This window comes from Dryobates pubescens, chromosome 4, assembly GCF_014839835.1.
Source record: "Dryobates pubescens isolate bDryPub1 chromosome 4, bDryPub1.pri, whole genome shotgun sequence".
Classification (NCBI taxonomy): Eukaryota; Metazoa; Chordata; class Aves; order Piciformes; family Picidae; genus Dryobates; species Dryobates pubescens.
In genome coordinates this window covers 47471164-47497955 of record NC_071615.1, presented here as the reverse complement: position 1 = coordinate 47497955, position 26792 = coordinate 47471164, and the positions used below count along the sequence as shown (strand labels likewise).

Here is a 26792-nt window from a genome sequence, read left to right as displayed (position 1 = left end):
CCCTGCCAGACCAAGTGCACAGATGAACAGTTGGGGATGAAAAACATTGAAAATGTTACACTGTGAGTCTTCAGAATGACTTGAACTTCAGCTGAAGTTCAGGATTAAAGGCTTATGTTATACATGGCATTTCATGTTACATTTGTTCTGTTCAGATGAAGAGCTACTGATGGAAGTATGATCCTAGTCCATTTCTGTTTTCACCTACAAGCTTACACCTCCTGAGTGAGCTGCCTTACACTGCAGCTGCAGAGTGAGTTGGATCAACCACTGATCTCATGCAAAATATACTCACCAAAAGACATAGTTCTGTAGTGGCTCAGCTGACTGACTCACTTGTGGCTGCAGGCTGACTACATGTGGTGCAGGTGAGGGTAAAGGAGTATGAGTTCAGAGAAGACAGGGCCAAGAACCACTTGGCAGTAAGCTTTGGTGAGGTGTAATGGGAAACCACACACTCAGTTTACACAAGAATGAGAGAAAGCACAAAACATAATGCAGCAATGTTCAGAAAAGAACTGTGACATTCATTCTACTAATATAAATCAATTGAAACTTTATAAAGTCAGAATAATCTTTTGGATTAGCAAGTATATCTGAAGTTCAAGGTTGAATGGATATAAACTATAGCACAGGAGGTTCCACCTCAGCATGAGGAGGAACTTCACTGTGAGGGTCATGGAGCACTGGAACAGGCTGCCCAGAGAGATTGTGGAGTCTCCTCCAGAGACTTTCAAGCCCCATCTGGGTGTATTCCTGTGTGACCTGTGCTAGATTCTATCGTCCTGCTTTGGCAGGGGTTTGGACTTGATGATCTCCAGAGGTCTCTTCCAACCTCTGACATCCTGTGAGCCTGTGAATGTGTTCTTTTCAGGAGAGATTATTTTTTCTCTTCAAAGTCCTTTGAACAGACCTAAGATCTGTTGCAGTAGGCCCCTTTGGTGAAACTGCCAGCAAGAACACAGATCTCCTGTGTCATAGGCAGTCCGTGTTTTGGATTATGTGATGAATGCACTCTGAGACTCAGAGCCTACAACATCAAAGCTCCGATGCTGGTGTGCTGCTGGAAAGGCTGTGTTATGTGCATGAGGTTCCTACAGGCTAGCTAATTCCTGACTGCAACACACAGCCATGGTAGGTCTCTTCTGCTCTCTGTGACTCCCCAGTTGTTCAGAGCTGGCTGACACCGATGTATGGGGTTAGCAAACAGCAAAGACTGACTGTGAATGTGTGAAATAGAGGCAGGAAACTACGGCAGTAATCAAATGACTGAGTTCCCAGTTACACTATTTTGGGTCTCTGAATGTTAGTGGTGAACATGAGTTCCTTCTGTTGTACTCTGGACAGACTTCTGTTTGAGCAAAGCTCTGAAATCACCCAGATAGCCCTTCCAGTGTTCTTACTTTCGTATTTTGTGTCATCTCAGGTCATATGTCCGATACCAAAAGTGAAACTGTGTTGGATGATAGTAAAAAAGCAAACCAAAACAAAGTTAGTAGGTCATGATCTCAGCAGATGGATTTCTATTTCAGCATTTCTCTGCAGAGCTTAATAATACACTCTGCTCAGTCTTCTTATGTTGAAATATGACTCTAGGTGTGTATTAATGAATGGATGTTGGCTTCAGAGGTTATGCAGAATCTCTTTATTGTGTTTGAACTTCCCAATTGTTTTTTTTTCATGTGTCCATCTGCTATGATATTCTTTTTCCTGTCTTCTGTCTCTGCTTGGGTAAGTTTTCTCTGTACATCATTAACTGGTTTGGTCATGTCAGATTAGGAAGAAATACTTCCCCATGAGGGTGGTGAGACACTGGCACAGGTTGTTCAGGGAGGTGTTAGAAGCCTCATCCCTGGAGGTTTTTAAGGCCGTGCTGGATGTGGCTCTGAGCAACCTGCTGTAGTGTGAGGTGTCCCTGCCCATGGCAGGGGGGTTGGAACTGGCTGATCCTTGAGGACTCTTCCAACCCTAACAATTCTATGATTCTATGTCATATAGCATATACAAGGTGTTTGGCACAGAGAAAGCAATGATTTTTCTATTCATAAACGAGCTGATAAAAATCATGAAAGTATCAGGCAATAACAACAGCACAGTGTGGCTGAGGTCCTTCTGGGGTTTCACACAATTTGTAGGACTTCTATCTAAAATTCTCTGGCCTTCAGACATTCTCAAATGTAGTGCTTTCACTGCCATCTGTGCCAGCACCACAGTCTGAAAGAGAACTGTGTCACTGAACATGGAGGTTTTGTGCTTCATAAGGAAAGTGAAATGCAAGGGTTTAGGCAGTTTCTGTTCCTCAGTTCCAGCCTGAACAAGACAGAAGAAGGCACTACATTGTGGGAACTGGCTGGCAGCACACAGTGGTAGCTTTCAAATGCCAAGTGCTGTAGGTGAAAAAGTCCTGATGTAGAGAGGAATATTTTGTTCAGCCTTTTCCACAACAAATTTCTCTACAGATCTGATTATTTTTTTCTTAACATCAGAAGTCAATAAGTTCAATAAAGGTTTGGTTTTTTTTAATAAAATAGAGTTCAGTTAATTTTTTTTTGTGTTAATTCATCAGCTTATCTTTAAAAGGTGAAATCCCTCCTACCCTACACATCAACTAACTTTCAGTGTAAGAAAGAATGAATACGATTCCTGAAATGAGCAGAATCACAGGGAGAAGGGGCAGCTGTTTCATTGGACACATTGACATGGAACTTGGAACTCATGGTTTCTGTCTGCACAGTGGACTTAGGAGAACACCTGGAAACCAGAGGTAAGACACTCTGGCTTTTACTACACTTTCTCATATTGTGCATCCACCTAACCTGGCTGTTACTGGGCTACATTCTATCTACTTCTAATGCAGTGGATATGAAGGAAGAAGCTTTTCAAGTTCATTACTACTAATTTAGTTTCATTTCAATGGCATCAAGATTCACATTTTTAAGGATATTGCCATTTTTTTAACCCCATAAAGGTGAAAATATGGATGCAGTTTTGACAGCATAATAGTAGGGGTGGTTTTGGTGTGGGTTTCATGTGAGTGTGTGTGGTTTTGTCCTTGTTTGGTTTTCTCTTGTATAGGAGATGAAAGAGAATTGCTCTTCTCTACTTTTTCACTACCCAGTTTTCTACAGTATCCATTTATTCTATAGAATAGAAATAGAAATAGAAATAGAAATAGAATAGAATAGAATAGAATAGAATAGAAATAGAATAGAATAGAATAGAATAGAATTACAATAAACCAGGTTGGAAGACACCTTCAAGGTCATCGTGTCCAATCCATCATCCAGCACCACCTAATCAACTAACCCATAGCACCAAGCACCCCATCAAGTCTCCTCCTAAACACCTCCAGTGATGGAGACTCCACCACCTCCCTGGGCAGCACATTCCAATGGGCAATAGTGATTTGTAATAGAAGCAGCTCCTGCAGCTAAAAATATCCTCTTGATTCTCTGGCACCTGGATGCATTTCTTGTGGAAAGCAGCCAGTGAGGCATCTCCCTCTTCTGCACAGAAGCTAGCAAATGAGAGCATTTTTAAGAGCAGGCTTTTGGTGTCAGTGGGTTTAGGATCTGCATCCAAAAGCTATGAAATACTAAGAGAGAAGCATGTGTATTTTTCATAGGTTTCAAACTGGTTTGTAGGGGCCTACGTTTCTGTTGAAAAAAACCCAAAACAAAGAAGGATGAAGACTTCTGCCGTACTCATTTCTGAAACAGGTATTCTGCCCAGGCCCTGACTTTCTAGGTTTGGTACAACATACTTAATTGGTGCTGAGTGAAGCCTTCCAATTAGCAAGTGTGGCCACCTACTGGGAGAAAAACCCAACAAATCCAACCCCAAACAAGATAAATAACGAAGTACAAACTAGTAATACTATTGTATCAAAGTCATACTTTGAGCACAGGTAGATAGTCAGCTAGAAAGTCAACAAATGCAAGAGTAAACTTCAAGTCTCATCCTCTTGTACCCTGCTATTACCATTTTTGCAATACTGTACTTTAGTTGTTTATCTGTATAAATATTTCCCTCCCCTTCTAACAGCTCTTTCCATACCCAGTTACTCCTCTCAATCAGATCAAATTCATCCCTAATGCCTGCAGTTTTGTTCAAATCACAAATTAGCCTTCACTAGGTAGAAATTGCACCTGGGAGATGAACAATTCACAAGGCAAGATGTTAAGAATTACTTGGTTATTAAACTGCCAACAATTACTGCTGTATTTGTAAGGAGCACTCTAAACTTTTGTTAATGGCAGGTACAGCTGAAATGTGAAACGAAATGAACATGTTAAGAATTTAGTTCCTAAGTGGTCATGGATATTCTAAATTTGGTGGTGTGGTACAGCCATGTCTCCAGCAGAAAAACTCACCTGCTTTTGATAAAGGGCACCAGCGTGGACACAGCTAGTTAATGGCTGCTGATAACATAGCTTACCTGGAGAAGGTTAAGCTTCATTCATGTGTGCTGATCTATTCACATCTACTATCAGTGCCTTGGCAGTCGGGCTTCCCTGCTGCCCAGTGGAGCAGAGCAATCATTGTCCAAGCTTCTCCTCTTTGTTTGTAGGAAAGGGTCTTGAGAATTCAGTTTTAATTTAACTATGTTAATTTTAAATCCTTATCAAACAACTTTTAGAGCCAAGAATAAAATGGCAACAGCTGGTAGTGTTTGTTTGTTACGCACAGAATCAACCAGGTTGGAAGAGACCTTCAAGATCAAGTCCAACCGATCACCCAACCCTATGTAATCAACTAGACCATGGCACTAAGTGCCTCACCCAAACACCTCCAGGGATGTCGACCCCACCACCTCCCTGGGCAGCCCATTCCAATGGCCCTCTGGGAAGAACTTCTTTCTGAGATCAAGCCTAAACTTCCCCCTGCACAGCTTGAGACTGTGTCCTCTTGTTCTGTCAGTGGTTGTCTGGGAGAAGAGACCAACCCCCTCCTGGCTACAACCTCCCTTCAGGTAGTTGTAGAGAGCAACAAGGTCTCCCCTAAGCCTCTTCTTCTCCAGGCTAAACAACCCCAGCTCCCTCAGCCACTCCTTAATTATGATCAAGGTCTGTATTTTTCTCTAAAATTGGTTTTGCCATCATAGGACTATAGAGAGTGGAGCAGGATGTGATTAAGTTCAGGTATTTTTATTCAGAAGAAGGGAAAAGTTTATAAAATGTCACCTGAGAGTAAAAGTCTTGGGGCTTTTGAGCAGCAGTGAAACTTGTTCAGGCTTACCATGTTGCTTTGCTGAAGAAATCCACCTCCCTTGCTAAAAAGCAAGCAGTTTAGGTACGTGTTGACACATTAAAGACAAACAGGAAGAGCATCCGTGTGTCCTGATACATGGGTGGTGCTGACAGGCTTCTTCCAGCTGCCTCCCTGCTGTTGTGTGGATGGAAGTGGCAGTTGCCTCTAGAGGAGCCACCTCAATTAAAAGCTTTTATTAATGTGTTTGTATGTGTGACAACATTTGTGACAGGGGCTGCACTTTGTATTAGATTAATCAATAAAGATGTAAAGTTTGATAAAACTTTCGACCGTGTAAGATCTTCTTTCAACCCAAAGAGTACTCAAACCACTAGTGCAAAAGCTGCTGGATTTTCAAGGACTTTAATAATTGCTCTAGGAAATGTATTGCCTCTGCAGCTGAACCTTAATTATTTGCTAAGATCAGGACAGTTATGGAATAGCCTGAAGAAATCTCTTTCCTAGCTTTCTCTAGCAGGTGCAAGGGAGATGGTGGAAGGGATGAAAGGGGTGGACAACCGGTGCTGGGTACGAGGGAGGTGATGGGAGGGATATGAGGAGGGAGGACGGGCGGCGCTGGGTACGAGAGAGGTGATGGGAGGGATATGAGGAGGGAGGACGGGCGGTGCTGGGTATGAGGGAGGTGATGGGAGGGATATGAGGAGGGAGGACGGGCGGTGCTGGGTACGAGAGAGGTGATGGGAGGGATATGAGGAGGGAGGACGGGCGGTGCTGGGTACGAGAGAGGTGATGGGAGGGATATGAGGAGGGTGGATGGCAGGGCGGGGTGTGAGGGAGATGATGGGAGGGCTGTGAGGGGGGTGGACGGGCGGTGCTGGCGGTGGAAGGGCATTGAGTGCAGCCGCTCCGCCTGCCCCGCCTGAGCGCATCCGCCGCTGCCTGCAGGGGGCGCGGTGGCACCGCCCGCCGCGGTTACCAAGCGAGCGCAGTAACGGGTCGCCGGGGAGGAGCTGTCGCTATGGCCGGGCAGCTGCGACCGGTCTATGAGGGGAAGTTCTCAGACAGGTTTCCCGAGCTATTGGCCGTGAGTGCCTTGCCGAAGGGGTCCCCACCGTTACCACGGAAACACTCTCCCGTGCTCTGCGCCTGCCTGGGGCCGGAGTCCGCTTTGGGCAGAGGGAGGAGGCTGGAGGAGACTCGAAGCGTGGGGCGGGCAGGCAGGCGCATCTCGCTGCTGGACCTCTGCCCCCCAGAATCCGTGTGGCTTCCACCCTTCTTCCCCCGCCTTTAAGGGGAAAAAAAAAAAAAAGTATATATATATATATATATACGAATATTTTAATTTTTTAAATTTAATTTTTTATTTTAAAAGTAGTTTATTTATTTATTTATTTATTTATTTATTTATTTATTTATTTATTTATTTAACGGAGACACTAAGCAACATTTCCTGTAGGCTGTCAGGTCCAACAAAAGGTTTGGTTATGCCTTGTTTTCTGGTTGCATTGTTTAGGCTGGAAAGTTGCTTCCCACTGGTGCTACAGCTGCAAGTTGCCTCACTGAGGCTTTGCCCAGGGTGAGTTGGGTTTTTCAGATGCTCCTTATGATTTTTTCTTTTTGCAATGTTTTCCCATTAATTACTGTCCTTTGAGAGAGGCTCTTAGGAAAAAAACCCATTAAAAAGTGAAATTGGTTATTTTATTTTTTCTATATAAATAATATATATATATATATAAATTATCTTTTATGTTAGCTTTTGTCAAGCTGGATCATAGAGAGCAGTTGGTAGGCAGTTGGTAGTTCAGGCAATTATTTTTCTCTCTACATGGTTTACAAAAGCCACCATGCCTGCTTAGGTGTGACTAAATAGAATTGGTTTAGACAATTGTGGTGATTATTAGTAGGAATTATTATTACTTCTGGTGGCAATCCTCCTTTATCAAGGGATGCCCCTCAGATCTGTACTTCCCAGTAGCTCTTCCCCACGTATCTGAAGAGTCAGAGGGTAGAGAAATAGCATCTCACCTTTAAATAGTGTCTCTCCCTTCAAGACTGTGGGAATTGGGGCTGTTCAGTCTGGAGAAGAGGAGGCTCTGAGGAGACCTTATTGTGGCCTTCCAGTATCTGAAAGGGGCCTACAGGAAAGCTGGGGAGGGACTTTTGAGGGTGTCAGGGAGTGATAGGACTGGGGGGAATGGAGCAAAACCAGAAATGGGGAGATTTGGATTGGATGTTAGGAAGAAGTTCTTCCCCATGAGGGTGGTGAGACACTGGCACAGGTTGCCCAGGGAGGCGGTGGAAGCCTCATTCCTGGAGGTTTTTAAGGCCAGGCTGGATGTGTCTCTGAGCAACCTGATGTAGTGTGAGGTGTCCCTGCCATGGCAGGGGAGTTGGAACTGGATGATCCTTGAGGTCCCTTCCAACCCTGACAATTCTATGATTCTAAATGGGTCACTAAAAAAAGTGACAGTGGTTCTATGATGCTAGTGTTTTCTGCAATTGCTTCATTGACAGTGAAATTGTTGTGGATCAAGCTAAAGGTATCTGAAGTGGATAAAACTTAACATCCACTTTTCATGAGGTATACCTGAAGAAGCTGTTACCTATCCTAAAGATGGAAGCAGACAGTTGACATTTAGCAGCTTGTGTTGCTGCTTCAATAAATTTGGGCTGGGCTGTGTTCACCTCATGCTTAGAACACCAGCACCTGCAGAGCATAGCCCTGGAACATCTTCATATTTTCTTCTTATGCCTGCAGAATCACACCCAAGTGGCTGCATTTACATTTTCTCTTCCTTCATGTTTTGTGAATATCTGCTGACAGCTTGCTTTTGCTTTGCCTGACACACAGCCCAACACTCCAGCCGCCGTGCGGAAGTTCCGAAATACAAGGAATCCAGCCCCAGGCGTCGAGAGGGTGTTCTACGGCAGAGCAGGCGATCCGGACCTTGCGTCTCACCTGACACATGGCATAGCATCACGGCCTTCACCCAGTGTAAGAATGATGTGGCCTGTCTGCTTTGGAAGAACGGGCCTCTTAAGAATGTCTTTAGTAAGAGCAGCTGATTTATCCATAGTCAGGGATAAAAGTACATCGCTGGGTGATGTACACTGCAGCATTTCTCCACTGTTGTGGTGGCTTGGAATTTTCCCCCCAACATGAACTTTGCCAGACCAGCTCAGTTGGAAGCAAATGGAAGGTGTATTTGCAGGCAAAACTGCAATCTACAATAGAATGCAATGGATATGTACAAAATATACAGGCTTCACAATATTTACAGACATTCACAATTAACAAACAGCATGGAAAAAAAACCAAACCCTGGTCAAGAAGACCAGGGAAGCTGTCCCTCTGCCCTCCTCTCCCACCCCCTGGCCACAAGGGAGAAAGGAGCAGAGAAGAATTATTGGTTAGACTTCACCAGAACAATGAGGAGGCTGAGGGGAGACATCATTGGTGTCTACAGCTACCTGAAAGGAGGTTGTGGAGAAGCTGATTCTGGTCTCTTCTCTCAGGTCATTAGTGATAGAACAAGGGGGAATGGCCTCAAGCTGCCACTGGGTAGGTTCAGACTGGACATTAGGAAACATTTTTTGAGGGCAAGAGTGGTCAGGCATTGGAATGTGCTGCCCAGGGAGGTGGTGGAGTCACCAAGGCTGGAGGTGTTTAAAGGTGGTTTGGATATGCTGCTTGGGGCTATGGTTTAGGGGTGACCCTCTAGAATAAGGTTCTCTGGGTTGGACTTGGTGATCCTGGGAGTCTTTTCCAACCTGAATGTTTCTGTGATTCTGTGAATCTGGAGTGGGAAACCTCATATAAAAATAGAAAGTTCTGTCTCACAATCTTCTGTTTTGCTGGAGATTCACCATAGGATTGAATGTTAGTAGCCTGCTCTCAAAATAGTTTCATTTTGAACTTGGTAGACATGAGTCAGTGTGCCCAGGTGGCCAAGGTGGCTAATGACATCGTGGCATGTATTAGAAACACTGTGGCCAGCAGGAACAGGGAGGTGATCATCTCTCAGCACTCAGCACTGGTGAGGCGACCCCTCAAGTATTGTGCTCAGTTCTGGACCCCTCATTAGAGGAAGGCTATGGAGGTGCTGGAATGTGTCCAGAGAAGGGCAGTGAGGCTGGTGAAGGGCTGGGAACACATGACCTGTGGGGAGCATCTGAGGAAGCTGGGGTTGTTTAGTCTGGAGAAGAGGCTGGGGAGAGACCTCATCACTCTCTACAACTACCTGAAGGGAGGCTGGAGTGAGGAGGGGGCAGCCTCTTTTTGATGACAAGTGACAGGACTAGAGGAAATGGTTTCAAGCTGTGTCTGGGGAGGTTTAGGCTGGATGCTAGTAAATAATTCTTCATTGAAGGGGTTATCAAGCACTGGGATGGTCTGCCCAGGGCAGTGGTGGAGTCACCACTGGATCATATTTGAGATCTCTTCCAACCAGATACATTCTGTGATTCTGTGATAAAATTATGTCAGTGTACTCAAGTAAAATCTCATTAGCACAGTTATGATCAAACTTTTGTTCGTGTGTGTGGGGTGGGGTGGCCCATATTGATATATTGATTTGTTACTGATTACATCTTGCTGGCTTCCCTGCCTCTCGTGTTGTTTGTGGTGTCTTTAGGTAGCATCATTGATAAACCCACTGCCTAAAACCACTTTTCAGCAAATGATGCAAGACAAGAAAGAAGCAATTTACTTCAGTAATCGTCAGGGGCCCTTGGGCAGATCACATGATCAATCTTCCATGTTACCTCCTGGCTTGGATATACTTAATACTACATTTGGAATAAAAGTCATCCGAGGTAGGACAATTTATCATTGCAATGTATTCCTTCTAAATACAATAGAGTCTGTCATTTAGTACCTTGCACATATTGTATGTTTTCATCAATTGCAGCTTAATAGAAAAGTTATTATTATAGCACTTACTGAAAGGCATAAAAAGATACTAATATTTTTCAGTTATGATGAAGAGAAAAGCATCTGTGAACATTTGGTAACTAGTAGAGCTTTTGGCTTTGCTTCAAGATCAGTCTTGTATGATTGGATCAGTCTTGTATGATTAGAGGGCTGGAGCACCTCTCCTATGGAGACAGACTGAGAGAGTTGGGGCTGTTCAGTCTGGAGAAGAGAAGGCTCCCAGGAGACCTAATTGCGGCCTTCCAGTATCTGAAGGGGGCTACAAGAAAGCTGGGGAGGGACTTTTGAGGGTGTCAGGGAGTGATAGGACTGGGGGGGATGGAAAAAAACTAGAAATGGGTAGATTCAGATTGGATGTTAGGAAGAAATTCTTCAGAATGAGGGTGGTGAGACACTGGCACAGGCTGCCCAGGGAGGTGGTGGAAGCCTTATCCCTGGAGGTTTTGAAGGCCAGGCTGGATGTGGTTCTGAGCAACCTGATGTAGTGTGAGGTGTCCCTGCTCATGGCAGGGGGGTTGGAACTGGATGATCCTTGAGGTCCCTTTCAACCCTATTAATTCTATGATTCCATGATTTCTCTAGAGAATTGTTTAGGTAGCTGACCTTCTTGACTATTCTGTTAGAAGATATTACTTTGACTTGTGAATATTTCCTCTGTAGAACGCAGCAAATCACATACATGTTGGCCACCTAGCTCTCTTGCAGCAGTTAAGTTCATTCTTAGTTTTTCTGGTTATTTTTTTCCCCCCTGTGGTCCCACATCATTATGCTATAAGAAGTTTCCCCACCATATTAGCATCCTCTCTGATGATATTGTTTAAAGCTAAGAACCAACCTCTGAAGACACCCATTGCCCTGTCATATATTTATTCCTTACCTTCCAGATGCACCAGCTGGAGAGCTTATAAACCCACCAAAAACTTTTGAGGAAGTGGATAAAGAAGCCAGAGAAGGACATGATCTGTACATTGTGTCACACAGTGACTATTATGTGGGTAAGTTCAAAGGCTGAGAAGAAACTACTTAAAAATTTGTATTATAAATAAAGGAGAATTATTAGTAGAATTATATTAACCTATCTATCATTATTGTTTTGTATTTCTCTTACATCAAATGTCTCTGTAATTTTCCTAAATACAACTAGTAGCCAAGCTAGGGACTAGCTCAAACTCCTACAGGCAGGTACAAAGACATGATCTTGTCAGAGTTATTCTCACACCTGGGAAGTTCTACTAAGTATGAGTGGTATAAATGAGTGTAACTGCTTAACAGCATACTTCCCTCCAACACAGAAGTGAGGGAAAGTAAAAAAAATCCCTCCAGCTTGAGATAAAAAGAGTTGAGATAAAAAGTCCTAATGAGAAAAATGAGGTGATTACAATTGCCTTAGCCTGTTTGCAGGAAAATTCCATACAGCAAAATGAAGAAGCAGAAGCAGAAGCCAGTGACCTAAGCCCCCCACCCCTCCCATCCTGTGCCAACCCCAGAGGAAGAGAACACCCCAAATCCAGAAACTGAAAGCAGCAACCAGAACAGGAAGCCTACCATGTTAGGATCTCAACTTCAAGCCCCTAATTTACTCCAGCCAGCACTTTCCTTTTGAAGCTGATATGACACAGCACGGTATTTGGGTCTCAGCAACAGACTGAACTCACCCCATGTTAGCTGGCCAAACTTAAACTTTTATTTCCCCTCTCCCCCACATTGCTTAGGCTTTTTAGTGGAATTATTCACTATCTGTTTCTGTCTCCTTTGTAACTTCTGTCCACAAGATCATGCAGAGGCCATGCCAAAAGCAGAGAGCATAAGAACAAGTCAACTGTGTGGCCCAGTTTGGAATACCATAAAAATTCCACGCTGCCATACAGCCTTTATTAGAAAGCATGCAGTGAATAATATTTTCTGAAAGTTCTAATGGGCATTCTTTTCAAAAGGTGTTTGAAGAGAGCTGGGAGAAACAGAACTGGGGATTTTTCTGTGACAACAAACATGTCCCTGCAGCTCGTTTATGTGATAGTCTTGTATGTGAAACTTTGTTTTCTATAGGCAAGACTGGCTGAAAAAGCAGGGTGACAGGACAAGAGGGCATGGCATGGAGCTGTGGCAGGGGAGGTTTAGGTTAGGTATTAGGAAGCACTTCCTCACAGAATGGGCTGATTAGACTCTGGGATGGGCTGCCAAGGGAGATGGTGGAGTCACCATCACTGGAGGTCTTTAAGAAAAGCTTGGCTGTGGCACTTGGTGGCTTGGTTCAGCTGATGCGGTGGTGTTAGGTCATAGGCTGGACTTGCTGATCTCAGAGGTCTTTTCCAGCCTCAATAATTCCTGTGATTCTGTAATACCATCTTTACAGGGAAGTCAGTGGCAAAGTTTCCATTGAAGGCTTGCATAGCCAGAGTATCTCTGAAAGTGCAGCACCTCAAAGCAGGTTTTTTTCTTAAACTATTTTGGTTTTAACACATAGTAAATTAAATGGTACACAGCTCAGCTCAGGAGCAGACAGAAGTTACTTGCTTGCGTGACCCTCACTATTTAGGCATTTTTCATTCATTCTGTTGGGCTTGTCCCTATTCAGACGTAAAAGGACATCCAGCTCTTTTACCACTGAAGCTGTTCTGCTTTTTATTTTGCCTTTTATCTTCACTTTTGACAATGAGGTTATTTCTAACTACTTAGCAAACATGAGCAATGCAGATTAGTTCTCCTTAATTGAACAGAATTGTTAATTAGTCATTTGCTTTTGTTTCTTCATTTCTTTGTCTTTGTACATTTTTCTTCCTGAGGCGTTTGCTACGAACCAAAGTGTTTATTTTTTCCCCCACAGGAGAAGCTATCAATAGGAAGTATGACTCACCAAGCTTCAGCAAGTCTTTTGCTTATGGAATAAAAACTCCTCACTTTAAAGATGGACGAGGTGTATCCAGATCCTTAAACTGGCCCTATGATATTCAACCGTAAGTTGCAATGAGTTAAGTAGTTAATTAGTGTTGAAAGTCTTCAGGTTTGAAGATCATTTCACAGCTTGCAATCCCATTCTCAGCTACACCAAACTGAACAGAAATTACAAGGAGCCCTGGAGGTGTTCAAGAGGGGATTGGATGTGGCACTTGGTGCCATGGTCTAGTCATGAGGTCTGTGGTGACAGGTTGGACTGGATGATCTTTGAGGTCTCTTCCAACCTTGGTGATTCTGTGAAATTCCTTATCCAAATCAGTTCTACCACAGTGCAATATGGTGGTGTGACAGGTTAGGCTGTGCCTGTAAGCAAAGGACAGCTACAGAGTTCTCTAGCTGAATGTTTAGGCACAAAAAGGAAAACAAAGATTAATCCTAAACAAATTTCATTGGTCAGATGTGTGGTGTTCCATAGCAAATATCTCTAACATTCCTGCTCTCTGTTCTGCCTTTCATTCTTGGCCAGACTGCCTGCATGTCGACCCTGAACTGCAAATTGATAAGAATAACTAACTTTCTTAACAACTGCTTTGAGCGAACGAAATTTCCCTCAAGATCCTTTTCTCTGTCTCCTTTTTCACCTAATTATCTACTAGGGGAAAGGGGAGGAGAGGAAGAGAGGTTTGAGGGGAACCCGAGGGGAGATTCTCCTTGGGAGGATCTGCATTTGTGTTATTCTCTGTAAATTCTGGTATGCTATTGCAAATACTGTATATTTTGTATAGATTCATTGCCTTTCATTATTGCTTGTAAAATACAGCTTTCCATTCCCTTCTCTGGCCGAGTTTAGCTGTGCTTTATGTGGGTGTGGGTAGATTAAACCATCACACCACTACAGGTGGGTTGGAAATTCCGCCCCCCCAATATTAAATTTGCCTACAGCTATCACAATAACAGCACTTGGCATGTCTGTGGCATTACACAAAGACACCTATGGCTTTTCATGGCAAGTTTCATCAGTTTCTAAATCCATGTTTGTCCTTGCAGAGGGTTTGCTGTTGCCTTCTAACATGTTAAAAGTATTTTTAATTATTACTGAAAAAGTGATGTGTATCCTTAAAGAAGTGTGCCTGAGGGTTATTCACATAATTTGTAGCAAGAAAGCAGCCAAAGTGGTACCAAAGCAAAGTGATGATTTCAAGGAAAAATTTCAGCCTCAGCTTGGAAAAGTCCTTGATCCATTAGTAAGTGAAGATACCTCACAAGAACTAAATACACTCCTGTTTACTGTCTTGGGTAAAAACAATAACTGTGCTCAAAGCTTCCACTGCAGCATTCAGTTACAAAAAGTGACTTTCTACTTGTTCTAATTAGGTTGATAAATATTCATGTTGCTAATGAGGGCTGTACTGTGATTATGTGGTGAAGTTAAGTTTTGCTCTCAGAGAATTGCTTAGGTTGGAAAAGGTCTTTAACATTATTGAGTCCAACCATTTAACTGATCTGTGCCTGAAGAGATCGAAGCTGCACCAAGCAAGTTACAGGCACAGGGTAATACATTTCTTCACCCATTTTTTTGCATTTAAGAAGGTTTAAAAGAATTTAAATATCTCACCTGTTGTTTGTGGATTTGACTCTTTTACTGGACAGCAGCCACACAGAAAGGGACCTGGGGATGCTGGTTGACAGCTGGCTGAACATGAGCCAGCAGTGTGCCCAGGTGGCCAAGAAGGCCAATGGCATCCTGGCCTGCATCAGAAATAGTGTGGGCAGCAGGAGTAGGGAAGTCCTTCTGTCCTGTCCTCAGCACTGGTTAGGCCACACCTTGAGTACTGCATCCAGTTCTGGGCTCCTTGATCTAAGAAGGACAGTGAGATACTTGAATGTGCCCACAGAAGGGCAACGTGGCTGGGGAGATGTCTGGAGCACAGCTCTGTGAGGAGAGGCTGAGGGAGCTGGGGGTGTTTAGCCTGGAGAAGAGGAGGCTCAGGGGAGACCTTATTGCTCTCTACAACTACCTGAAAGGAGGTTGTAGCCAGGTGGGGGTTGGTCTCTTCTCCCAGGCAACCAGCACCAGAACAAGAGGACACAGTCTCAAACTGCACCGGGGAAGATTAAGCTGGAGGTGAGGAGAAAGTTCTTCCCAGAAAGAGTAATTGGCCATTGGAATGTGCTGCCCAGGGAGGTGGTGGAGTCACCGTCCCTGGAGGTGTTCAAAGAAGGACTGGATGTGGCACTTGGAGCCATGGTTTAGTTGTCATGAGCTGTTGGGTATTAGGCAATAGGTCGGACTTGATGCTCTCTGAGGTCTTTTCCAAGCTGGTTGATTCTGTGATTCTATTTGACAGTTAACAAAGAAATGTTGTTATTGACAGCGTAGCAGAAACGCTGAATGCTCCCCCAGACCACACCGCCGGACCAGTACTCCGTCTAGATAAAAGCGGTAAGCTCAGGGGCAGAATAAAATCTTACTTAGTTAATGGCATTACGCTGAGGTCATCACTGCTGTTTGTGCAGCCTCTATAACTTGCTTAAAATCTGAGAGGCAAGGTACAAAGCTTTGACAGTGAGTAAAATTTTGGAGGGAAGATTTGAGAAGAATGGAAGTTGGGGGAAAAAAATTGATACTAGAAGCAAAGAAATACTGAATGTAGTATGATTGTATTGAGGGGGGCTGTAATGTCAATGTTTCTTTAAAACTTCATTTAAGGGCTATCTGAATATAAAGAAAATGAGGAATGACAGAAAACTTATTGGCACCTACATGGCAAAGTTAAAATGGCTGTTTAAATCCATCACATGTCTTTCATCTCATTGATTTTTTTTATCCCCCACTACTTGTATACAAAGAGCAAAAAATAATCAAGCAATAAATGTGCCTAACAAGTTTTTGAAGGTACCAGGGAGAGAGAAAATGGAACAACAATAAAAAATGTTCACTATGACAAAATTGAACTGTGTCCAGTTCTGGAGCACCTATTATAAGAAGGATCTGCAGGTGCTGGAAGGTGTCCAGAGAAGGGCCACAAGGATAATCAGGGGGTTGGAGCTGCTCTGCTATGGAGACAGACTGAGAGAGTTGGGGCTGTTCAGTCTGGAGAAGGGAAGGCTCCGAGGAGACCTAATTGTGGCCTTGCAGTATCTGAAGAGGGCTACAAGAAAGCTGGGGAGGGACTTTTAAGGGTGTCAGGGAGTGATAGGTCTAGGGGGAATGGAGCAAAACTAGAAATGGGCAGATTCAGATTGGATGTTAGGAAGAAATTCTTGAGCACGAGGGTGGTGAGACACTGGCACAGGTTGCCCAGGGAGGTGGTGGAAGCCTCATCCCTGGAGTTTTTTAAGGCCAGGCTGAATGTGTCTCTGAGCAACCTGATATAGTGTGAGGTGTCCCTGCCCATGGTAGGGGGGTTGTAACTGGATGATCCTTGAGATCTCTTCCAACCCTGACAATTGTATGATTCTGTGATTCTGTGTGTTCTTTTGTTCTCAGCTATCTGAACATTGAGTATCTCTTACTATTGTCAGAAGCTGGTGGAAGTAGTGGATGGATTTGTGAAACTACCTTAGCCTGTTTCAAAATTCTTGATATTGAATGCATGTGAGTGGAGAAATCATATGGAGCATTGATCTTTCAATGAAATGGCAATGTCAGGTGTCCAGCAGTGCTTAAAATCAACATTTTGAAATGGGAGTGGTCTTTTTCTGTAAGACTGTAAGCTATTTTAAAACCATCTCTGTTTTCTGCACATGCATAGCTAATTGAGGAAGTGTTTATTTTCATGCAGGAGTTGGTGATCTCCTTCACTGCTGGGTTCCAAGTGCGATCCTCCATGGTAAAGACAGAGAGATAGCTGTCTTGACTGCAGTTCGGCAGAGCTTGAAGAAAGCTAACTATGAAAATTTCAGCATGTTGCTAGAAGCATTCAGACATTATGATAAGGTTAGTGCTTTGAGAAAGTATACATGTAAAGGAATGTGTGACTTTAGTGTTGCTGTGCCATGGAGATGCAGACATGAAACATAAGCATAGCGAAGCAAATACAGAAGAAGGCTATAAGGATAACAATGACTTTGTAGTTACAGTATGTATAATCTATTATGATATGCTGTGGAATTAAACACAACTGTATTTGGAGACTTTCACAGCAATATTTGGAATATCATAGAAGCATAGAATCATAGAATAGTCTGGGCCAGGAGGGACCTCCAGAGGTCATCCAGTCTGACCTCGCCACAGTCAGCAGGGACATCCCCAACTAGATCAGGCTGCCCAGGGCCTCGTCCAGCCTCACCTTCAATATCTCTAGCAAAGGGGCTTCAACCACCTCCCTGGGCAGCCTGTTCCAGTGTTCCACCACCCTCACAGTCAAGAACTTGCTCCTAACATCCAATCTAAATCTTCTCTAGTTTGAAGCCATTGCCTCTTGTCCTGTCACTGCAGGTCTTTGCAAACAGTCTCTGCCCATCCTTCCTGTAGCCCCCTTCTGGTACTGGAAGGCCTCCATGAGGCTTCCTGGAGCCTCCTCTTGTCCAGGCTGAACATCCAAGCTAACAGTGAGCAAGGGATGTGTGTGCAGGAATAATCTTAGCATTTTTTCTCCTTTCAAAATTTGGTATTTCTTTCTTCTTAAAAGAAAAATGATTGAAGGGATTTCATTCAATGTTTTTTTTTTTTTCCCCAAGCTATACTTTTTTTACTGAGTCATCAAAGTTCAGAATCTCAGGTATTTCCTCTTTTTTTTTTGTCTTTTGGAACAAAAAAATCTAATTGACATTTCATATCCAGCATTAGTAGTAACATGTACAGAATGACTGATGCCTTACTTTCAAAATAATTCTTGGCTTTACCTCAGCATTGATGCTAAGATTGTTACCTTGTTACAACACCCTGTCAGATGTTTTTTTACTCTCAGATCAGCTGTTATTTAAACTGAAAATTATTTACTGATGCTTTTATGTTCATGTTTTTAATTTCTGAACAGCTCAGGGTTTCATTTTGTACACACTAATGTTCTGGAACGGTGAACCTGGTTCTCAGTGTGTGTGTGTGGATATAGATATAGGTATAGAATCACAGAATTGTTAGGGTTGGGAGGGACCTCAAGGATCATCTAGTTCCAACCCCCCTGCCATGGGCAGGGACACCTCACACTACATCAGGTTGCTCAGAGACACATCCAGCCTGGCCTTCAAAACCTCCAGGGATGAGGCTTCCACCACCTCCCTGGGCAACCTGTGTCAGTGTCTCACCACCGTCATGGAGAAGAATTTCTTCCTAACATCCAATCTGAATCTACCCATTTCTAGTTTTTTTCCATTCTCCCCCAGTCCTATCCCTGACACCCTCAAAAGTCCCTCCCCAGCTTTCCTGTAGCCCCCTTCAGATACTGGAAGGCCGCAATTAGGTCTCCTGGGAGCCTTCTCTTCTCCAGACTGAACAGCCCCAACTCCCTCAGTCTGTCCTCATAGGAGGGGAGCTCCAGCCCTCCGCTCATCCTCGTGGCCCTTATAAATATGGATATAGATATAGATACATATTTATGTAGTTGCATATGTGTTTCTTTTGGTGGAGCCCTTTTGTAATGGCTGCTGTAAAACTGTTTTGTTTCCAACAGAATGGTGATGGCATGATAGACAAGAACGACCTACGGAAGTGCTGCTTTCAGCTTAACGTGAATGTAGATGATGAGCTCCTAGATTCCTTATTTGAGTGCTGTGATTTGGATAAAGATGGTCTGATTAATTACCTGGAGTTCACAAACTACCTGAACTGGAAAGACAGAATGGCTGTCAAAGAGTTTGAAGAAAAAATAGTTGCAAAATGTAGGTGATTTAATACTGGGAAGTTTATTGGGGTCTTGTTCTTGTAACAGTTATTGAAGGGACATTACTTTTGTAGACTGGGTGGTCCTTAGGGAGGGTGGGCTTGAAGGAGTGCATTTAGTCCTTGCCTACCACTAGAACAGCCTCAGATACAAATGTATTTCAGAACTGTGGGGTTCTAGGTTGCATGCTGAGAATACCCCATAAATTAGGAGACAGCAAAAAAATCTCTTAGAATCATTCTCAGAAATACAAATCAATTATATTGCCTACTTCATTTATATTGATTTATAGTTTATCCTGTGATGTGTTGTTTATCCTGTGATAAATAGTTTTTCAGGGATTCAAGCAATGTGTTTTACCTCTTGGCCTATACTGCACTGACACTAAATTCTGGATGTACCATGACATTTGTTCATAGATCAAAAACTAGATGCTCTTGTACCTGAAGATGTGAATGAGAAGCCCCTGCTGAAGACAGAGGATCCTGCATTAAGAGAACTGGGAAGCTCAGAAAAGGCACCCAAACCACTTAAATCAAATTATCAAACAACTTCTTCGCAGTATAATGCTGTAGTAGGTGGTCTCCCAACAACCTGTAAGTACAGGATAAATCAGGATAAAATCTCTGTATAAAAGAAAATCAGGATAAAATCAGGAACAAGCTTTAGGAGTATTGCTTACAGGTTCTAACAATGCACAACAATGAATTAATTTATTTAAGTCAGGTTTGTTTGGGACTGTGGCTTGGAAGTTTGCATGACCTGGATGTTTAGCAATGTTTAGCATCTATGCAAAACATGAAAGTTAATCTTGATGTCTTCAAGAAAATATGCTAGTAATTTTATGGGACTCTTCCTTGAATCACCTCAAAATGTGTTCAGCTGGAAATCCTGGGGAAGTACTAGAACATTACTGCAAGATTTCCTCTTGCCATGCTTCGTGATGTAGCTGAAGCTGGCAGTTCTAAAGACATGAAAAAAGAGATGAGGAAGAAAAATGGGTTTTCTTTAATGGAAGCTGTGGGAGATTAAATACCAAATTTGTTCAGATTTCATGCAAAACCATTTTATGCCCTCTGGCATTCTCTTTACATGCAGGCTTTTCTATAGCACCTGTTGGTTGGTTTCCACAGGTTATCCAGTGTGTGGTGTTCCAAGCATTCGCTCAGATCTTCCCGCTCCTCGAAGACGCCGCATCAATGACAGGACTAATTATGGTGATGAGGGCAATGCTTATTCGTTATTGTTCCCTTCTGTCTTCAGTCAAAAAGGAGTGTCTGAAAGAGACTTATTTAAAACAAGACCAAAGGCAGAGGTACAGTGTGTTTCTTCACAATATTCTTCCAAGATAAATGTGCCTCTAGCCGTGTAAGAGTGGAAAGTCATATTATCAAGCAAACAGATTGCAAAAGTCACTGTTCCAACATTACTGAGTTTCTTTACATCTGTTCAACTCTCTGAAAAATATGTGCTCTTCACAGCAAAAAGTGTTCCCAAAGGGGGTAGCTATTAATTTCACTGAAATTGTCAGGGTTGGAAGTGACCTCAAGGATCATCCAGTTCCACACCCCCTGCCATGGGCAGGGACACCTCACACTACAGCAGGTTGCCCAGAGACACATCCAGCCTGGCCTTACAAATCCAAAATTATTCCTAAAGGTGGTAGCTATTAATTTTACTGAGATCATAGAATCACAGAATTGTTAGGGTTGGAGGGGACCTCAAGGATCAGCCAGTTCCAACCCCACTTCCATGGGCAAGGACACCTCACACTATATCAGGTTGCTCAGAGACACATCCAGCCTGGCCTTAAAAGCCTCCAGGGATGCGGCTTCCACCACCTCCCTGGGCAACCTGTGCCAGTGTCTCACCACCCTCATGGGGAAGATTTTTCTTCCTAACATCCAGTCTGAATCTACCCCTTTCTAGCCTTGCTCCATTCCCCCTAGTCCTATCACTCCCTGACACCCTCAAAAGTCCCTCCCCAGCTTTCTTGTAGCCCTCTTCAGATGCTGGAAGGCCACAATTAGGTCTCCTTGGAGCCTTCTCTTCTCCAAACTGAACAGCCCCAACTCTCTCAGTCTGTCTCCATAGCAGAGGTGCTCCAGCCCTCTGCTCATCCTTGTGGCCCTTCTCTGGACACCTTCCAGCACCTCGAGATCCTTCTTATAATAGGGGCTCCAGAACTGGACACAGTACTCCAGCTGGGGATCTTAGCAGAGTGGAGTAGAGGGGGGAGAATCACCTCCCTCAACCTGCTGGCCACACTTCTCTTGATGCAGCCCGGGCTCTGGTTGGCTCTCTGGGCTGCAAGTGCTCACTGCTGGCTCATGTTGAGCTTCTCATCCACCAGCACCCCCAGGTCCTTTTCTTCAGGGCTGCTCTCAAGCCAGTCCCTGCCCAGCCTATATTGGTGCTTGGGATTGCCCTGACCCCAGAGGCAGGACCTTGCAGTTGGTCTTGTTGAACTGCATGAGGTTGGCTTGGGCCCAGCTCTGCAGCCTGTCAAGGTCCCTCTGGATGGATCCCTTCCCTCCAGCCTGTCAGCCACACCACACAGCTTGGTGTCATCAGCAAACTTGGTGAGGGTGCCTCAGTGCCACTGTCCATGTCACCAACAAAGATAGTAAACAAGCCTGGTCCCAGTACTGATCCCTGAGGGATTCCACCTGTCCCTGGCCTCCACTTGGGCATGGACCAACTGACAGCCACCCTTTGGGTGCAGCCATCAAGCCAGATCTTTATCCACTGAATGGTCCATCCATCAAACCCATACTGCACCAGCCTGGAGACCAGGGTGTGGTGTGGGACAGATCCTACTTCAATACATAATGTAAGCAAGCATGTCAGGTTGTTGTTATTCATATGCTCAAATCTTGTTTTGAACAATACTTGGATAATATTCTGGAATGTGAGAGGAGCAAAGTAGCTGTGGAATTCCCACCTTCGTGCACATTCAGGTTTCTAAGCAAGGTCCCAGACAACATGCTTTAATGGTAGTTACCCCTACTTTGATATGTGATTAGATGATGATCTCCAGAGATCCCTTCCAACCTAAGGCAGTCTATGATTCTATCAGTAGATGTCTTCAAAAGCCCCACAAGATTTTAGCAGATGTGTAAAACTACCTTCTATCACAGGGGTAGTCAATGGATAATTTTGCCCAAGTTGTCTCTCCTCAAACAAACTTGCAGGCTTTGCTAATGGGAAATTCAGCAGACTGCTGGAATGTACATTTTAGCCACTGGAATGGGCTGCCCAGGTTGGTGGTGGAGTTGCCATCCCTGGAGGTGTTTAAGAAAAGACTGGATGTGAGCCTTGGTGGCATGGTTTAACTGATGTGGTGGTGTTAGGTCATAGGCTGGACTTGATCATCTCAGAGGTCTTTTCCAGCCTCAGTAATGCTGTGATTTTGTAAACACTCTGCTGAGCCCCAGCTGTAGGCTGAGTTCTGCAGAGGATTTGTACACTGACAGGGGATGTAGGGAGTCACACACCAGTGCTGTGTCATCTCATATTGCTGTGTTATCTGCTATTTCTGAGGAGAAAGATGGAACATGAGACTGCAGGTACTTACTTGTGGACTCCATGGTTTTTTTCTATCAGATATATCTGGGGACTGCCACCACTTTGTTACCTCACAGCCCAGTGTTCCTCCCACATAAATACTAAACTTTGCTGCTTCTTCAGTATTGTTTACTCTTTTGTTTCTATATTAGTGCACATTTTATAGTAAAAAAAAAGAGGTAACTTCATTACCAAAAACCAAATCATGAGACAGGTGTAACAAAATGTGAACTTCCAATCTAAAATGAAAAAAAGAGACTCTTGACCTCTCCTTCTCAGGTATCATAGTATCATAGTATCAGTCAGGGTTGGAAGGGACCACAAGGATCATCTAGTTCCAACCCCCCAGCCATGGGCAGGGACACCCCACACTAGATCAGACTGGCCAGAGCCTCATCCAGCCTGGGCTTAAACCAGTCATTGTATTCAGTCACTTTGAAAGTGGATCTAGAACTTGGGCATATATTTTGCAGACCTCTCTGGAGGTCCTTTCTAACCTCTAATGTTCTGTCATTCTGTGGCTGGGGATGTAAAAGGTGTGGTGTCATGTTCTACACAGACCCATAAAAAGGCAGGTCAGAATGTTGTGTCCATGAGCTTTTGCCATTTTATCACCTAGCTCTGAAGCAGGAAATCTGTGCATGCAGAACATAGCTATCAGTGAATGGAATTCATGCTTCATGAGAAGTTAAAATGTGGCCTGAGATGTCATACTCCATTGTAGGCTGTACAGGCAATACAGAGTTCAGTACAGAACCACCTCTGGATGGATTAAATCACCCTGTACCCACGGAATGGTTTTAGTATTTTAGTGCTGGGCTTTGATTTAGTTTGGTAGGGAGCATTACTGTTTTCAAACATCTAATGCCATTATTAGATGAAAGCCCAGGGTTAATTTAATACTCCCCATTTTTGTATAGACCTGTAGAAACGATCCAGACTGTGAAGCAGTTTCTTGAGGTGGCTCTCCATGTTTAAAGGGAACAAAATAGTTCTATAGGGCCTGCTGTTTCCTTCACTGGAACCCATACTGAAGTCTACTGAAGAGAATAAAAGTTACATAACTGAGTGCTAGTGTCTAATTTATATTCAGCCTGATCATGTCAGTAGTAGGTAGCAGCTTTAACCCTGCCTGCACATTTGATAGTCTGTGGTTTAGTCAGTGATTGATTCATGGTTGTTGGAGAGCCAGGACAGAGTTGTGTTTTAAGACAGTAAAGCCAGGTTATGAGAGCATGTAGGTCTTTTATTGTTCTTGCAGTGGTGTCCTGTGATGGAATATTGCTATTAGTTTAACTTTTACATTTCACTAGATTGTTGAAGACACGAGATGAAATCTGCTGTATTTTCCTCATGAGTAGTAGTATTGATTTAACAATGTGCCCTGGTGGCCAAGAAGGCCAATGGGATCCTGGGGTGCATTAAGAGGAGTGTGTCCAGCAGATCCAGGGAGGTTCTTCTCCCCCTCTACTCTGTCCTGGTGAGGCCACACAGGACTTGAGAGAGTCCAATGGAGGGCTACGAGGATAATGAAGGGACTGGGGCACTGCCTGGTGAGGAGAGGCTGAGAGCCCTGGGGCTGTTCAGGGGTTTTAATCAATGTCTCTAAATATCTGAGGGCTGGGTGACAAGAGGGAGGGGACATGCTCTGCTCAGTTGCACCCTGGGACAGGACAAGGGGGAATAGAAACTACAGCACAGGAGGTTCCACCTCAACATGAGGAGGAACTTCACTGTGAGAGTAACAGAGCACTGGAACAGGCTACCCAGAGGAGTTATGGAATCTCCTTTTCTGGAGACTTTCCAGACCCATCTGGATGTATTCCTGTACTACCCATGCTAGATTCTATGGTCCTGCTCTGGCTCTGCTTGGTGATGCCCAATGACAGCAGAAGGGGCAATGGTGGAAGTTGAGGCATAGGAAGGTTCACATAAATATGAGGAAAAATTTTTTCACTGTGAGGGTGACACAACACTGGCACAGGCTGCCCAGGGGGGCTGTGGAGTCTCCCTCTCTGGAGATATTCAAACCCCACCTGAATGTATTCCTGTGTGATCTGCTCTAGCTGCTCCTGCTCTTGCAGGGGGGGTGTTGGACTGGAGGAGCTTTTGAGGCTCCTTCCAGCCCCTGAAATTCTGTGAAAATATTGCTTGGCAAATAGATTGCTAATATCTGTGAGAAAGCAGATGCTTTGTAGTTTGAAGCAGATGTTGACCAGAATGACATGAATTGCATTATTTTGTAGATTGCACAAATTCTCCACAACATTGGCATGAACATTGCAGAGGAAAGGCTTGAAGAGATATGGAAGCAAACCCAAGAGAAACATCCAAAAGAAGAGATCTGTGTGGAAAGCATCAGCAACGTACTGGATGAGATACACAGATCACACACAGAAACCAGCTGCTAATTCTAGTCTTTGGGCAGTGCATTTATTGAAATTGACACTGGTCTGAATTCTGATGTTGAATACAATAAACATTCTCACTAAGGTTGTGGCAGTTTTGGCTGGGTGCTTCCTGGACTGCCACCTAAGTTACACCTCCGGTGTCCTGAGTGTCCAGCCCAGAAGGTGGACACAGGAAACAGCCTATTTCACAGCCATAAATCCTGCTGTGGAGTTTCCATTTGCTTTCTGTTGTTCAATGTTTTATGCACACAGAGAGAGTCCTGGTGCAGATTTAGAAGCCCCTTTGTATCTGTTTCACTCCCCAACCTGTGAATTCAATAACAGATCACCCAGTCCAAGTGAGAACCCTACTCAGTGAGGCTCACCCCTAAACCAGAGCCCCAAGCACCACGTCCAAAACACCTTTAAACACATACAGGCTTGGTGCCACAACCTCCTCCCTGGGCAGCACTTTCCAATGCCTGACCACTCTTGCCATGACAAAATGTTTCCTAATGTCCAGCCTAAACCTAGCCAGTGGCAGCTTGAGGCTGTTCCCTTTTGTTCTATCACTAATTACCTGTGAGAAGAGATCAGTAGCAGCCTTTCTACAACCTCCTTTCAGGTAGTTGTAGACAGCCATGAGGTCTCCCCTCAGCCTCCTACTTTCACACTAACCAGCCCCAGCTCCTTCAGTCTCTCTTCATCAGATTTATTCTCCAGGCCCTTCACAGCTTCCTTGCCCTCCTCTGCACTGGCTCCAGCACCTCCACATCTCTCTTCTACTGAGCTGCCCCAAACTGGACACAATACTCAAAGTTTGGCCTCACCAGAGCTGAGTCCCAGGGGACAATCATTTCTCTGCTCCTGCTGGACACAGCATTTCTAATCCCAGCCAGGATGCCTTTGGCTTTCTTGGCCACCTGGGCACACTGTTGGCTCCTCTTCAGCTGCTCGTTCATTAGCATCCCCAAGTCCCTTTCTGCCAGACAGCTTTCCAGCCACACTAGAAACACACTGTGTTTGAAGTACTGGAAGACCCAGCCCACTGTTGCCGTGGAAATTTATGTATGAATAAATGTAGACTTTGCCTTGATACTATGAGAGTCTTTAGAAGATTAAGTTTGGAGTTTGTTTGTTTCAGTAAATCAAGCACTGCTGGTTTTCAGTGATTTACCAAGTGATTTACTCAAGTCAATTTCACAGTCCTGGAACTCACTTCTTAGAAGTGAATGGTCAAGTTTGCTTGGTTGGTTGGTTAAGTTCTTAAAACAACCTATAGAATTATTTGGGTGCTAAATAATCACTTTTTTTATGCTAAGAGGAATACTTTAAATGGATGTCTAAGCAGAAAGGGAGGTATTGGGGCAAAGTGCCCAGAAATATGATTTAAGACTTCATCTTGCCAACAGATGTGAAGAGGTAGGATGGTTTGGCAATGGCTTATACAGCCTAATTAGTTGGTATTTGCCATTAGTAGGTACTTCTTTGGAAACCAGCAATTTGCATTTGACAGCCTATCGCTGGGCACCATCTGTCTGCATGGTTTCACCTTGCTGAATTGCCAGAATTGCTTTTCTAGCAGATGGGTATGAGTTGAGGTGTGCCAACAATGATGGAAAGTACAATGACTACAATGATGGAAAGTAAATTACCATTGGATGTAAATGGAGAATAATGCTAAGGTCTATAGAGTTCATGGGATAAAGAGCAGAGGTATAAACAGTCCTTGCTCTTTTCTTCTTCTGTTGCTTCATTTGCTCCCATCCCAAATTGAGCTGGTCTGGCAATTTTATTTTGGGGGTAGTTGGGGGATAATTCCATATTCCAACAATAACAATTTTGAAAATGCCATCATAGATTACACAAACCTCTAGGAAAGGTTTTTGGCATCTGACACGCTGGAGTGTGTCCAGAGAAGGGCCATGACGATGATCAGAGGGCTGGAGCACCTCTCCTGTGAGGACAGAC

At 44.0% G+C, this 26792-nt stretch overlaps 1 protein-coding gene across 1 annotated transcript; it reads left to right on the top strand.

Moving 5' to 3' along the window:
• Positions 1-6229: 6229 nt before the first annotated feature.
• On the top strand, positions 6230-24842 carry EFHB (EF-hand domain family member B). The gene is made up of 13 exons (XM_054161234.1): positions 6230-6295; positions 6725-6787; positions 8063-8206; positions 9846-10026; positions 11029-11139; positions 12969-13098; positions 14196-14287; positions 15423-15482; positions 16825-16979; positions 18655-18862; positions 19284-19460; positions 19998-20179; positions 24678-24842. Exons 1-13 carry the CDS (start codon positions 6230-6232, stop codon positions 24840-24842), a joined length of 1734 nt encoding a protein of 577 aa, XP_054017209.1.
• The last annotated feature ends 1950 nt before the right edge of the window (positions 24843-26792 follow it).

Bases quoted from the DNA above. Each gene is read 5' to 3' on its own strand.
- EFHB (XM_054161234.1), top strand. From the start codon at position 6,230: ATGGCCGGGCAGCTGCGACCGGTCTATGAGGGGAAGTTCTCAGACAGG. The intron at 11,140-12,968 runs GTAAGTTCAAAG...TTTCCCCCACAG, and splicing joins ACACAGTGACTATTATGTGG to GAGAAGCTATCAATAGGAAG. The intron at 20,180-24,677 runs GTACAGTGTGTT...ATTATTTTGTAG, and splicing joins AAACAAGACCAAAGGCAGAG to ATTGCACAAATTCTCCACAA.